This window comes from Notolabrus celidotus, chromosome 6 (genome assembly GCF_009762535.1).
Source record: "Notolabrus celidotus isolate fNotCel1 chromosome 6, fNotCel1.pri, whole genome shotgun sequence".
Classification (NCBI taxonomy): Eukaryota; Metazoa; Chordata; class Actinopteri; order Labriformes; family Labridae; genus Notolabrus; species Notolabrus celidotus.
This window is the reverse complement of record NC_048277.1, coordinates 31,458,212-31,473,020: the sequence shown is the minus strand read 5'-3', so window position 1 is coordinate 31,473,020 and position 14,809 is coordinate 31,458,212. Positions and strand designations below refer to the sequence as shown.

The window sequence follows — 14,809 nt, the reverse complement described above, 5'->3', positions numbered from 1 at the left end:
ACAAAAGAGTTCCTCTTTCTATTTGGGTTAGGGTTAGGGTAAGGGTTATGATAAGGGTTAAGGTTATGATTAGGGTTAGGGTTATGATTAGGGTTAGGGTTACGATTAGGGTTAGGGTTAGGGTAAGGGTTATGATTAGGGTTAGGGTTAGGGTAAGGGTTATGATAAGGGTTAAGGTTATGATTAGGGTTATGATTAGGGTTAGGGTTATGATTAGGGTTAGGGTTATGATTAGGGTTAGGTATGATTAGGGTTAGGGTTATGATAAGGGTTAGGGTTATGATTAGGGTTAGGGTTGGGTATGATTAGGGTTAGGGTTATGATTAGGGTTAGGGTTAGGTATCATTATGGTTAGGGTTACGTTTAGGGTTAGGGTTAATGAAGAGTTTCTCCAATTAACTGGAGTGTATCAGGATAAATTAAAATTTGCATTAATTGATTTTACCAGTTGTTTTTGTGTATTTGGCATAAAATAGTAGCCACGCTGTTCCAACAAGATGAAGACTTACTCAGACGGTTACTGTTGAATTGCTTTTATTTCAAACAGCATTCACACAATACACTGTATTCTTGAGGCACATTCACATCAAGTGCTAAATAACTTCATGCATGGTAAGATGTTAGGCTACAGCTTTGATGAACCGAATGCAGATGCTGATTGTAAATGAAAATATTGCTTTATTATTTGGCACAGTAGGAAATGTTGTCTATTACATGACAGCAGGTGTGTTATTTTTGGATTGATTTTTCAAAGTGAGGTGAGGAATGCAGTCAGAACTTGACCTTCAAATGTAGAGTTTAGGCTCTGCAGTAAAAAAAATCACAACAATGCATAAGGCTGATGATGCTTTTAGAGTTATAGCAAGTATTTCACATGATGATTCACATTCAAAAGTTACAACAAAACAGCACTATTGCACAATGTTGTAGAGAATATCTCAGACGGATAAAAAGCCACCTTGACATTCTGACTTTTACGAGACTCCTGTTCACTCAAACGTCCTCAAAACTGAAAAACATTTCAGTGTCATTTAGTTTGCAGCTATCTTGAAAGAATGAGTGTGACAAGTGTCTTGTATGATCAACTCCAGATTAATTCAGAATATCAAGGTGTTTCCTTAAACATAAAGAAAGTGTAACCCCCTTAAAAGGGGTTTGTTTACTCAACATCACAAGTTAAATTCCCAGAGGTGTTCTCATAATAATTCATCAATCAGCAACAACATTGGTGTTAATATAGTGTATAAATGAAGTCTGATTTTAGTGTAATATATGAAAAACATGATTTGCAAGGAGAGTAAGTGTGAAGTAGATTATTTACACTGTTAAATATGCGTATGCAACTTGTATTGCATTAATCATGGTAAAAATAGTGATACGATGTTTATGTGATAGTTACATCCGATTTGGCCACCCTGTAACAACTGCTACAAATTACAATTATTTCACCTGGATAAGAGTACCTGGATATATTTTTTTCAAAAGCACAATAGATACTGAACATACCAAAACCTTTATTATTTTTCAGTCTCACTGTTAACAAATGACACAAGCAAATCCAATAAAGCTAACTCAACTCGGCTCTAAAAACAGCTACGCGATCAATCAAGTAGGCGCAATCGATGACTGGTTTGAAAAGACAAAGACGTTTCTTCCTGAAAGAGAAGTGATTCCACCCCTCCGCCCAGTTAGTCGTTCTTTAGACAGCTAAAACAGGCTACAACCAGAGTAGGCACCATGCAGAGAGAGAGAGAGAGAAAGAGAGAGGGGGGGGGGGGGGGGGGGGGGGGGGGGGTCACACATGTCAGGTCTGGGCTTCTTTAAGTGAAAGTCCAAACTCAAAGTACAAAATCTCAGGTCTAGACTTTTGAAAGGGGAAAATATTTATACATTTCTGTGTCCTTTCAGCCTGGTTTTCATGCCAAGGGGGAAAAGTGATTACACTGAATCTGAAAACGTACTGAAGTGTAAAATGAAGGTAATTTGGGATTTTCCATATTCACACGGAAGCCATTTTCTTCTGACGTCATGCTCAGGTTGGGAAGTTTGAATCCTGTGATAATGTTACCCTTTCATATTCAGTATTAAGCTTTATAAATATATGGTACCTGACAATTACTATCATCATTTCAACAAAGAAGTAGCAAAAAAGACAATTAGAGACAAAAATCTGGAGGGAAATCCATCCATATCTAAAATGTAAAACAACAGTAGCTACTTCTAGCATCCTCTTGGCTTCCTAAATGACATTACTATGCTAATATTATGTCAAATAAGATGTACACTAGCTATGCATTTGTTCCAAGCAAACATTAGCTTTACTAAGAAAAAATTACATCATCTGATGTGTCTTTTTATCTTGAAATATGACCAGGTTTCCTTCCAGATTTAAATTTGTCAGTGTCTTTTCAGTTGCTGGTCAGTCTTGGGGTGTTAAATTCATGACACTGATTGTCAGTGACTCAGAGTATCACATTACAAAAGTATTGGAGTTTTCCATCCTGAGCACGACGTCAGAAAACTTCAGAGGCTGCTGTGTGAATATGGTCTATAAGCTTAACGCCTCCATTACCCAAGATGCATCCCAGCCAGAAAGAAGTAAAATACATAAGATTCAGTTTGACTGCATGTTTGAACCAGGGATCAATGAAAACATCTAGTTTGAGGTCAAACACTGGCTTTTATAGATTTATAGATAAGGTGTTTACTTTATTAAGTAAATCCCCATCAGAGCGACATACATCACAAAAAGTATTGTCCCATGAGCCCATGACTCTTACTGTAGTACAATAAAATCCAAGCATGGCACCATCCTAAGGAGGAGAGGTGAACGTAAAGTGAAGAAGCAAGTGTTTTACTGAAATCAGGTCGGGCGTGGACTGGGTTTAAGAGGACTAGATCCTGCGCAGAGGGTGCCACATGGACACAGGTTTCCTCAGGGTGGCCAGCATCTGGTTCCAGTGAGTGATCCCCATCCCGCTGGCTTCAGGGCCGATGATCACGTGACCCAGGTTCTCGCCCCGGCCGTCGTCTGTTGCCTCGGCCACTGTCACCCTCAGGGAGAGCTCCTGCAAACAACACAGCCGGGTTACACAACCTGCTGTGTGAGGATGACTCAGCGTCTTTCTTCACAGTGTGAGGTCCTGCAGATCTTAACAGGATTACTTTAATGAACTTACAACATCTTACTACAGTTACAACATCTGTTTTTATTTGACAGTTTAATCTCTTTGCTGCATTTCATTTCATTACAGTTTGGCTGGTTTGGAATTTTTGCTTCAAGTATAAGAGAAATTACATCCCTGGGACTTTTTTAGATACGGCAATGTCAGTCAGTCATCAAGCTACCACTTAATTCCTTAAGTAGCTAGATAGTCATGAAGGTGAAGTTATGTTCATACCTTCACTAACCTTCAATACTGTGATTGCCAGCTTCTCTTATTGAGCCTCTATGTGGTCTACAGAATTAATTCCTTGCAACCTGTGGGGTTTTTTGCTTTGTCTGCACATTAAAGCCTTAGGTTTACTCTTAAGAGCTACTAATCAAAGATTACTTGCAGGCGCGACAGTGACTAATAATGGAAATATTATGCCTGCCTGATCCTCGCATGTTAGCATTTCACTTTGAGCATGTTAGCAACAAGCATGCAGAACTCTTCCTTTGTAGTGTTATGAACCTGAGCACTTCTGTGTTGCTAACTTGGCAGCGTTGGTTTATTATTCTGTTTGTGTTATCACATTTCACACACCTTATCTTTTCGCCTTGACCTAAATTCCCTACATGGATTGAATTGACTTTCACGCCGTGCTTTCATCATGCAGGAGAAGTTTAGTGTCACCTGCAGGACGATGGACGGCACGGAGAAGATCATGGCCTCGTTGAAGATGGGGTTCGTGTCGTCTCTTTTGGTGGAGGTCTTCTTCTTGCTGATCTTCCTCCCGTCTTGCAGGAGATACACTTTGACAAACGGATCTGATAATGAGGACAAGGGAATAAGGTTACCACCACATGTCGGGCTTCTAAAACCTGAGACACATGTACACACACACACACACTCGCACACACAGTCTGTGGAGCAGGAAGTAAATTCCTCTTTAAGGTGTCATGAATAAGAAGCATTGTTCTGTACAGACGATTACCTATGTGCAACAATAATAGTGTTTCAGTGTGTGACCTTTATCAGTTAATGCTGCTGTTGCACTCATTTGGACATTTAATGTAATGAATAAGACATTTAACCCCCATCCTGAGGTTAAACGTATCTTTGTGTTGACAATAAGAGTCTGTTATTGATTCGAAGGAGCAGATCTTTCCCACAGTTTGGACCAAGAGAAACAGAAATCACACACAACAGCAAACAAACCAAAGTCCCTGACCTGCAGTGTTCTTGCTGTTGGTCCACACCAGGTTCTTGCACTTTGCAACAACCACTGTGAGGCGCTCTGCAGTCGGCAAATAACTCAGAGACAGCAGGATCTCCCCAACTGCATCCACAGCCTGTAATAGCAACACCACAGCACAGCAGACATTTAATAAAAGACACACTGGAAGTCTGCTTTGAGGAAAAAATATCTCCTACATTGAAGGATTCACAGGATGGTAACTGTACATGTGGAGACAGGAGACACGTCAGTTGTGAGATGGAATACTTAAAGAAAGGACAAGGCAGAATACACATAAACAAAGCTTATTCAGGTGGCTTCATTTTCTGTATTTTAAATGCTCAATTTAAATGATTGAGTCATAATAGCTGTGTAAAACTAATACTGTCATGAGTTGCTTTTGTTTTGTATTTTCTTTGTTGTATTCTGTTGTTGATTTCTGGTTTTAATTTGTACATTTACCCTGTTTTTCATCCCTGTTTATATTCTGTCTTGGTTATGATTAGTGATCCTTGTCTTGTGTTGTTCCTTGTGTGTTTCTTAGTGAGCCTTGTGTGTGTCTCTAGTCTAGTGTCTCCTGTTTTATTTTTGTAGTTATTCCTCCTTGTGTGTTTGTTTTAATTTTTCTTCCAGTGTTTTCCCTCCTCTTTGATTGTCTACACCTGCGCCTCCTTGTTCTCACCTGTGTCTCCTTACTCGTTAACAAGTGTGTGTATAGAGACTGTTTTCGTATGTATGTCATTACTTTTATCTGATTTTAAAATAACTGAATAAATTACAATTGATGTCTTTAAATTGGATAACATTTGATCCTTGAGTTATGTAAAAATGATCAACTTTACTTTGTTTCTTTAGTTTTTATATGACATTACAATGTGACGTGTAGTTTCAATGAACGTCCAGCAGGGGTCCTCGTACACCACCATGCCCCCTCTATTCTGCATATAATGCTCTAATTTAACTGAGAGGTAACACATGCCTTTGGAAAAGTGTCCAAAAATCCACAATATCAATTGTTGTGAATTGTTTTCTTGTTTTTAGTAGTTTAAAATGAAATATCTCAAACTGAACTCTACTGTTTTGTATGTCACCTTATTAACATCCTGAAGATAGAGCCAGGCGTTAAACGCTCTGATGGTCAGGTCCAGGTCTGACAGCTTCAGATCTGCAACCCCAGCGCTGATGTTTCTCTCATCAGCATCGATCCCAAAAGCAGCGAAACACAGGTTGTACTCCTCCAGTGTGGACAGGTCCACGGGGATGGAGTAGCGCTCATCAAAATTCACGGTGAATGCATTCGTCTGGACCTGCAAGAAGAAGAAGAAAAAGAAAAAGAAAGTATAATAATCTGAATATATTACTTTTGTTAACATTCAGCTGTCAGATAATTCAACTCAGGTCATCTGAGGTCACCTGGGTCAATGTTAGTTCATTGCACCAATAAACAGATGTGATAAAAACATGAGCACAAAGGCTTTCTGCCATAAAACGCTGAGGTTTCTGCTCGTTCTGTAATAAAGAGAGGAGAGTGGAGTTAAATTTTAGCTTCAAACTCCTCTCTGCTGAGGAAGTAGCACCCTTGAATCTCCTGGCACTATACACTACAGAGTATGAACTTTAATGAGGACTCTGTTTTTGGCAAGACTGTATTTTTTGGGATTAACTTTTCAAAATTCAGAACCACACACTGAATTTATCGCTTTTACTGTTTTAGGAAAGATGGAGCCTGAAATCTGAGAAACATCTTCAAACTGTGCTTATAATAGTGACACTCACTCATACAGAGTTTACTTCAAACTGACGTGTTTTTCACTCTGAGAAAGTCTCTCTTTATGCACTTTGCTGCTGTTTCTACTTTTTGTTTTGATTCCAACAGTCAGACATGCTGTTGTTCCCTTGCTTACTGTGTGCAAAGACAATAAGGTGTAATCTGGAGTCATCTGATTTAAAGGAGGAATATGTAAACGGTAGTATTTTGTGGCATCTAGCGGCTCAGTTGTGGATTGCAACTAGCTGATAACTGATCCACTTCCAAGCTCTGTTAGAATCTACACACTTTGGAAAAATGCCAGAGCCCCTCGCTGAAGTCTGTGTTTATCTTATACGATAGACAGGCTACTGTAGAAACATGACAGTGCAACATGACAGACTCCATGCAAGAAAATCTGCTCCTTCCTAAGGTATAAAGAACGGATTTTTAGGTTATTCTGAGGTAATTCTACACTCGTGAAAACTTACTTTTGAAGGTTATATTTCATTTATGAGAGCCAGAGAGCTTTCTGTTCTCATGCACCAAAACGGAATCGCTCTGCCTCTGGACATCAGAATGGGGAGCTCTCAGGGTGTTTTTAAAAGTAAACTTAAGACTTACCTTTTTAATCTAGCTTTGTAATTGTATTAATTTATTTTTAGCCCTGGATTGCATCATCATCATCATCATCATCATCATCATCATCATCATTATTATTATTATTATTATTATTATTATTATTATTATTATTATTATTATTATTCAAACATAATATGTATTATCTTATAAATATATGATATTATCTGATCTATTTATTTCTTGTAATAACCTGATCTTTTTAACTTGAATTGATTTTTAATTCTGATTTCTACTCTTACTTATTGTATTAATTTTACTGGATTCATTTCATTTTATTTTTAAGTATTATTTTATTATGTCTTTAATTATTTTATCCATTTCTGTTGTTTACTGTCTCTCTGTTCTTTGGTGAAGCGCTTTGGGCTGCATGCTTTTACGTATGAATGGTGCTATAGAGTTGAGAGTTGAGGTGAGTTCTGTGCATAGATTCACCTAAATCTCCCACACTGGTGCTTTTATCCAAATCTATCTTGTACAAAATCCCAAAACATCTCTGTATGTGAATAAAATGTCTTGAAATTTGACCCATCTTAATCATGTAAAGGACAATGCAGAAAAGGAGACATTTATCGCATTCCCAGGTTGCATGATTTCTGCATTGCTGAAAACCTACCATGCCTAAAACACCAAGATGTTGAGGATATTTTTATCAACATTTCAAATTACCTAACATATTCCTTCCCTTGTTATTTCTTCGGACAGTATCAGCCAACACAATGAATCACCAGAAAAATCATCTGCAGGCCATGAAACATTATTTTTGTGTAAATCTCTTCAACTTGCTTCAAAATGATTCACATTACCCTCACAGTCTTCTCTGGCAGCCCTCACAGCGTTTACTAAGAAAAACACAGATTGGAGGCAGTTTGGCCCGACCAGCTGATAACACCAGAACCTCTCTGTCAAAAGAAGAGTCTCAGCTGCCACAGGCAAAGTGACCGTCATTTTCTATATGGCTGATGCTGACTTTAGGACCATCAGATGATGCATTGCCTGTAATAAGGGACCACAGAGCGCGAGGAAGTTACCAGGCAACTAGTGCATATGCAGGAGACAGGGGATTCAATAGTATCCCTTTTTCACAACAGTGTGAAATCCAATGAGGGATGTCTCTGAGAGCAGCAGTGAAGCTTGCATACAAATACACTTTAACAGACTAAAACAACAGCACGTGTGGTGCAGGGTCAGCATGAGGTGTCTCTGATAAATTGAAAGCAACAACTCACTGTGCCACAGATGGATTGTTCATTCAGAACGCAGGGTGTGAGATCCTGACCTTGGATCGTGTCTCATATTGTGCAACTGAACAGCATGATAATCATACACCCTGCACCTGCAGACTGTAGAAAAGGTGCTGCTGCTGCTGCTCTGTAAATATGTACAGAGACATATAAAGCATCCAAAGCAGGCAGTGCAGCACACAATCCTGCTCTCAGAGACATCCACAATGTGAGTCTGTCTGCACTGTCAGGATTATTGCTTGGGGGATAACAATGGCGATGTGTGCGGTGAAAATGAGGCAATAAAGGCTCAGAGAGAGGCATGTAGACAGAGAGAGGGAGAGTGATAGAAGAAGGGGTGACACATTATTACAAAAACAGAAGCGGGGAGAAAAAGAAATGAGGATGAAAGAGGGACGAGTGATGAGAGACAGTAAAACAAAGAATCATTCTGGAAGAAAATGAGCGACAGAAGGCAAAAAAAAGAGAGGAAGAGAAGCATTGTTGACCATCAGGGTGAGTGCAGCTGATGTCAGCATTTCTTCTGGTCCTCACCACTCCTCGACATTAAAGAGGCCGCCTCCATTATTATTACACCCAGTCCGGACGCATTAATACAACAGCACAGTGCGCCCAAGTGAAGGGAGCCCTGGAGAGCGTGTGTGTCGTCCCCCCGTCAGCCTGAACAAACTGTACAAATCCACAGTCACCAGGGGGAGAGCGAGGCTGATGACTCACACACACAGGCAGGGAGTAGAGATTTTTTTTTGTTTTGGCAGAGTGGAGCTAGGAGCAGAAGGAGAGTAGCAGGTGCAGCAGATGGAGGAATGTAAACAGTTTTCTTTTGCTGTCAAAAAGACCCTTTACATTAGTTTGATGGTTTTTATGAAATCAGTTCAGTCAGGGAGTCTAAAAAGAAGAAAGATCAAGACAAGAACTTTACAGAATCCTGCACAATCAGAATTTAGGGTTGACTTGCTGTAATCAATTTGATTTTACCTCATTTTTACACAACAAAGGTCAGTTAAGGTTACAAAAGAAACTTAGTTGTGCAGCTTCCTCAAAGCTGGCTTTACAATACTTAAAAACAACATGTGCAGCTCTGTACAATCCTTTGGAATAATGCAGCTTTTCACTGGACCAATCCAAAGCACTGCCTCTTTTTCAGCCAAGTGAACACACACACATTCACACTTGATCTCACACTTGAATTTCAGTCTTCTAGAGTGAATACTAGCGAGAGTGATGATGTTTAATGGACTAAACGATTGGCTGGTTACATGTTGTATCTAAGCTGTAGTGCAGTCACCTGGCCGGGGCTGTATCTTTGGTTAAATGCCATAAAATGTAATGCTACAATGCTCAACTACCTGGATGTAAACCAGCACGGATGACAGATGGCATCTTGTAGCGCAGCGTGGTTTGGCAGTATTTTAATCTAGAGAATGGAGATAAAGTTAGAGGTAGGCTGTTTCTAATTAAAGTGGCATGTAACCCCTCGACAGGAGTGATACATAACCTGCACAAGTATACAGATGTCAACCTGCAAGGCGGACTAAAGGATGGTGGCTCTGCTAACATTAACCACACTTTGATGTTGTCCACCTGCAGATTCTGGGATCCTGTTTGTAGCTGCGGGAAATAAATTGTGCTCAAGAGTTTTTTCTTACCTTCACAAGAGTCTGTTAGTCGCAATTCAAGTTTTTGTTGAAGAGACTGCTAAATTAGTTTCTTTGGCACACATTTTCATGGGATCAACTATCCAACAGAGCAAAATAAAAAAGAGCAAGTGTAGGAAAAACTGTGCAGAAGTAAAAGGAAAGAACTAATTAAAAGGGAATTCAACAATCTATTTGAATAAAGCTTAATAAGAAGTAATTCTGTCACTATGAGTGCTTTTACTTTGAATACCATCATTCTTAATCTTCCTGCTTTTTAGTCTCTCTCTCTGGGCCACCACCTGCACGAATTCTACATCATTAATCTTGCATTGTCATATTTAGAGCATTTTCATCTGAAATTGTGAGATTTTTAAACAGAGTGGGATGGGGAAGGGTGTAATGTCCAAAAAAATCCTTCTATATTCAAGAAATCTCAGTATCATATTAGTTCTGTCACTGATTTGGAAACAGTTTGCAAAACCTCTTGTGGTTATAATGATTTCCCTGAACTCAACACATCCTTATTGTTAAATTCTAGCATCATTATCAACAATTTGAACTCAACACTTCACAATATATACCTTTACAAGTCACCATCTAAGTAATCTTAATGGTAGATGAACAATAGTAACAGGTTGGATCTTAAAGTGAATAAGACTGATCACATCGTCCCCCGATGAAGGTGAGAGACGTGTAATCCAGCTTCCTCGCTTCATCCAGCCCTCAGGGAGCTCAGTCCAGCCAAATGAAACAGGCTCTTCTGTCAGACAGAGAAGGATTGATCTGTCAGGCTGCAGGATCAAAGCTCTCGGCCTGAGGTACGTATCAGTGACTCTGTCTAAAATTCAGCCGCGGTTAAAACCTTCAATACAGTTCAAGTGAGCCAAAGCTGCCCCAATCGCAAAAAAAGCTTCAGACTCTACAGACTCACTTCGACTTCACAGAGATCACTTTTATCTTCAGTCCTTTTCATGAGTTCAGTCGTCCCAGCTTAACTGCTAATTAACCATCTGAGAGGCTTTTCCTTTCATTTTCCCCTTCAGAACTCAAACTCTGGCCCGTTTACTAGTCTAGTGGCAGTTATGCTCAAAGTTTTCCCCTCCTTGTGTAGCATAAAAGAAGGGCCTGCTTCATCTTTAAAGGACATATGTTTGTGAGGATAAAAACATGCTCTGGCTTTACTTCAATATTTCAATAAGTGTGGAGATGGTTGCATGAGGCTTCACTCTTACAGACTAAAGAATTTGATCCTGGGTTACTATATTTACTTCATATTTCTATCCTCTATCGCTGTGAATCTAAAGCCTTTAAGGTCTGGACTCTGATAAAAAATATGGTGATTGTCATTTATCATTCTTAGGATCAGTGCGATATCCTGGATAGTGTGTGCAAATATCAAAAATACACGCTGCTGGTTTGGCTCAGTGATTGTGCGTGCCTCATGTGCAGAGGCTGCAGTCCTTAATGCAGTGGTTGTTAGTTCAACTCCCGGCCTCTACCATTCGCTGCATGTGTTCCCCTCACTCTCTACTCCCCAATGTCCTGTCTCTCTTCGGCTGTCTTATCAAATAAAGGCAAAAATACCCCAAATACCAAGTACCATTTTTCTCTGCATCAGTTTTCCTTGTGCATAGCTGCACTTGTTGCCTTACCACAGGCTGTAGTTAATGCTATAGTTGACACATTTGGTAAGAATGTGTATCGTGCCACCATCTGTGTTTTGCACATGCATGCATCAAGAAAATCAGGAACCCACTGGTTCTAAGGCCAACATTTGTTCAAAACTTCTAAGGGTGTATAAAATGTTTCCAGAACTAGAAATAACTCACCCCTAACCCACTGATTCTTTAAAGCAAAACAACAGGTCAACAAGGTTCATTCCAAAGAAAGAGAGTTGCTGATAATGGGTGAAAGCTTAGGTACATCCTGGGAAGATCACCTTAACTGGGCTGACACATTAAGACGTACAGAACAACCCTTCATGCTAAAAGTCATGCTAACTGGGAATTTAGAGATTCAGAGCTGCCTTTTAATCTCTTTCAAGCTGGAAAGCATGAAGAAAACTCAACCAGCTTTGAGGGAGATCATGCAAACTTCAGAGAGAAAATGTTCCAGTAGGCTGGTGTGGGTTCAAAGAGTCTTGCTATCATGGGACAGTTCAAACAACTATTCCATCCTGCCAACTTGCAACAAAGACTTGTGCAATATGAAGAAGTCTCTTCATCAGTGTGTTAAAAATGTGGTTAAAAGTGCCAGAAAGGTATAAGCTACAGACTTCTCAAGCTCCTCTGTTCAAAGTCTTTGACCAGCAGTATAATCAGCTTCAAACGCTGAGAAAAACCTCATCTGATCAATCCAGTGTTCTCTTTTTTAAGACATAACGTGATAGCAAGACGTGGTACACCAAAAGGCAGGCCTAACAAGAAGAGAGCACGACTGTGACCTTACCCTTGTGACTCCCACATTGAGCTCATCAGGCCCCAGAGTTACTCTGATGAAGCATCCCGGGAAATCCCCCTCCTCCCTCTCCAGCAGGTCTTTTCCCTGGTGCAGAGAGATGTGGAGCAGTCCCGTCCCATGACCCTGCCTGGACGGCTCAAACTCGAGCGTCACCTCCAGCTGGCCGACCGTGTAGTCGTGGCCGAAGTTGTTGGCGATGGAGGAGATGGAGCTGAGTGAGTCTGTGGACATGGATCGGTTGAGCTGAGCCATGCCGGTCGGGTCCAGCTCCCTGCTCATCAGCTCCAGGTGGCCCAGATCCCTGAAACCATCAGGGGTGTCGCCCAGGGCCAGGCTGGGTTTGCGACTGGAGGTGGTGGAGGTCCGCCGGTGGTTGTTGGCAGCAACTCGCTTTGGGAGGACACAGGCAAGGGATTAAAAAAGGAATTAAGACAGAGACATGAGAATCTGAAAGTTTCACACCCCAAATAAATCAGCATATCACTCGCAATGATAGCATTTTAATAATGATATCATCATTCAACACTTATTTGCATTTTGCTCTATTTTTCTGGGAAATCTGTCCCTGCAGCTCTTAAAACGTTACTAACTCCCCGAGCAAGCTGCTAAATGTTGCTGTCTTGTTGTGTTTTTATGGGAAGGTAGTGCAAAATCCTTTGTATGCACTCTTTAGGAGTTGATACCTCCTGTTTTTGAAACCAGCTCTAAGAGATGAGTCAAGTGGGCTGAAACAGTGAAGGTGCGGAGATAAACAGGAAGCTGCTACATGCAACACAGCTCCATACTTCATCAGTTTTATTTATCTATCTTAACTCAGGTTGTTTAAACTGTTCCTAGTGTTGTGTTGGCCATTACTCTAAATATCATTAAAGCTACTTCTAAGATCTGGAAACATGTTAAATTTGCAAAGAAGAAAGTGAACAAGCTAAACTTATTTAGGTGGACAAAACTTGATGAATGAATTTACAACTTGTATAGTCAAAAAGATGGAAAGAGTACTTGTTATCATAAAAGATGTGATGATCCTGTCTACAAAGACAGAACTCCACACCAATAATAACCTAGGATCATCCTCTGATGATAAGTTGGTCACGTCACATTGAGGACAAAGACTCTGAAGTCAAACTGAGAGCAGAGCAAAGAGCATGAAAATTCCAATCACATGAAACTTTGATTTGATCAGCAGCTGCAAGTTTAAATTGGACAGAAAAACTGCAGATTGTTGACCCTCTGTACCGCATAACTGTTAGTCACTTTTTACAAGTAAAGACTGATTGTTGATTTCACTACTTGAACCTCGTACCAGCCTGCCTTGTGGAAAACTTTAAGATGTATATCTTTGAGAAGCTTGAATGTAAATGTACCTTTTGTCTGACTTCTGAGAAGGAGGTTCCATATTTTTCTTGCAGATATCGATAGTCAAAGTTGGGGAAGGGGGACGGCGCGGGGAAGGTTCCAGATTTCCACAACTTCCAAATGTTGAGCCCGGCCACGCCCAGCAGCACGAAGAAGCCCACCAGGTAGATCCCCACCTCCCAGCCGGGCGGGTTACGCACCACTGAAACAGAAACCCCAAGAGAGAAGAGCTGATCACTGACATCCGCTTCATGAAGGGAAACAAGATGTATGACTTCATGACTGTCTTTTAATAGACTGAAAGTTTAATCACAGAAGAAGAATGGAGATGATAGAGAAACTTTAAAAGACCAGAAAGCAAATTCACAAGCTCACAGCCACTGAACAGTCAGAGAGCATTAGCCGCTGATTAAGTCTTTTCATGTAGCGCTGAGCATCGAGACGGCTTTGTGAGATGCATAAAGTTTTATTGAAATCAGATAATAGTTTGGGATACATTTGGACAAAACATGACACTCAGATTGAAACTGAAATGAATGAAATGTCAGAGCATCTCCACCAGTATTTCAGAGAAGCGTTACAATCCAGAGCTCAGCTGGCTTTCTTGAGATGAATTCATTCGTGGGAGGATTCTGACAGCTTTATCTCTGCTTTTTTAACACAGGAAATAAGCCAATTATTGGGCCAGTGTTTTTTGTAACACTGATGACCTTCTGCAGCAGACAGAGCCATAGATGTTATACAGCCTGTGAATAAAAGTGTCAAAAGCTGTCAAATAAACCTAAGATGTACAAACGTACATCACTCAATGAAAATCTAACAGCCTCATCCCTTACAGATTGATGCACATCTTCCACTTTTACAACACAGGGGGCAAGCATCAATCCACACAAGGAAACACATGCACATCAGGAAAACAGTCAGAGAAGGTGTGTGCCCACTCACCGCTCAGATGGTAGCCTGGTATATCCTCACTTTGAGCTGAGGACATGGTGCTGCAGCCAGCCTGAAGAAGAGAAACACAAGCATCAGTTCAAACGGCTCTTTAATGTCAGAGACCATGAGGGAGAAAAGTCAGACACATAAAGATGTAGACGGATTCGGACTAAATAAAATAATCCAAGATATTATTCATAATCACAGCTTGGTGATTCATCACCCGATAAAAAATATTGGTTTTCCTGTAAATCTGAATATGCAGCTAAAAGATGATCTCCTCCGTATTCAATGTAATTGATAAATCTTTTCATCTTGTGACTTACATCTTACAATCTTGAAAGCAAGGTCATCCTAATCAGCCTAAATCTTCTGCCGTCACTGTAAGTCACAGTCAGTTTTAC

The 14,809-nt window shown here is 40.3% G+C and overlaps 1 protein-coding gene across 1 annotated transcript; it reads right to left on the bottom strand.

Annotated features, from left to right (window-relative positions):
- Window positions 1-1,494: 1,494 nt before the first annotated feature.
- syt12 (synaptotagmin XII) lies at window positions 1,495-14,484 on the bottom strand (the record flags this gene model as incomplete). The annotated part of the gene is made up of 7 exons (XM_034686656.1): window positions 1,495-3,068; window positions 3,840-3,973; window positions 4,378-4,498; window positions 5,475-5,690; window positions 12,102-12,503; window positions 13,478-13,671; window positions 14,415-14,484. Coding segments are annotated over 7 exons (1,311 nt in total), but the record flags the coding sequence as incomplete, so codon positions are not given.
- Between the last annotated feature and the right edge of the window lie 325 nt (window positions 14,485-14,809).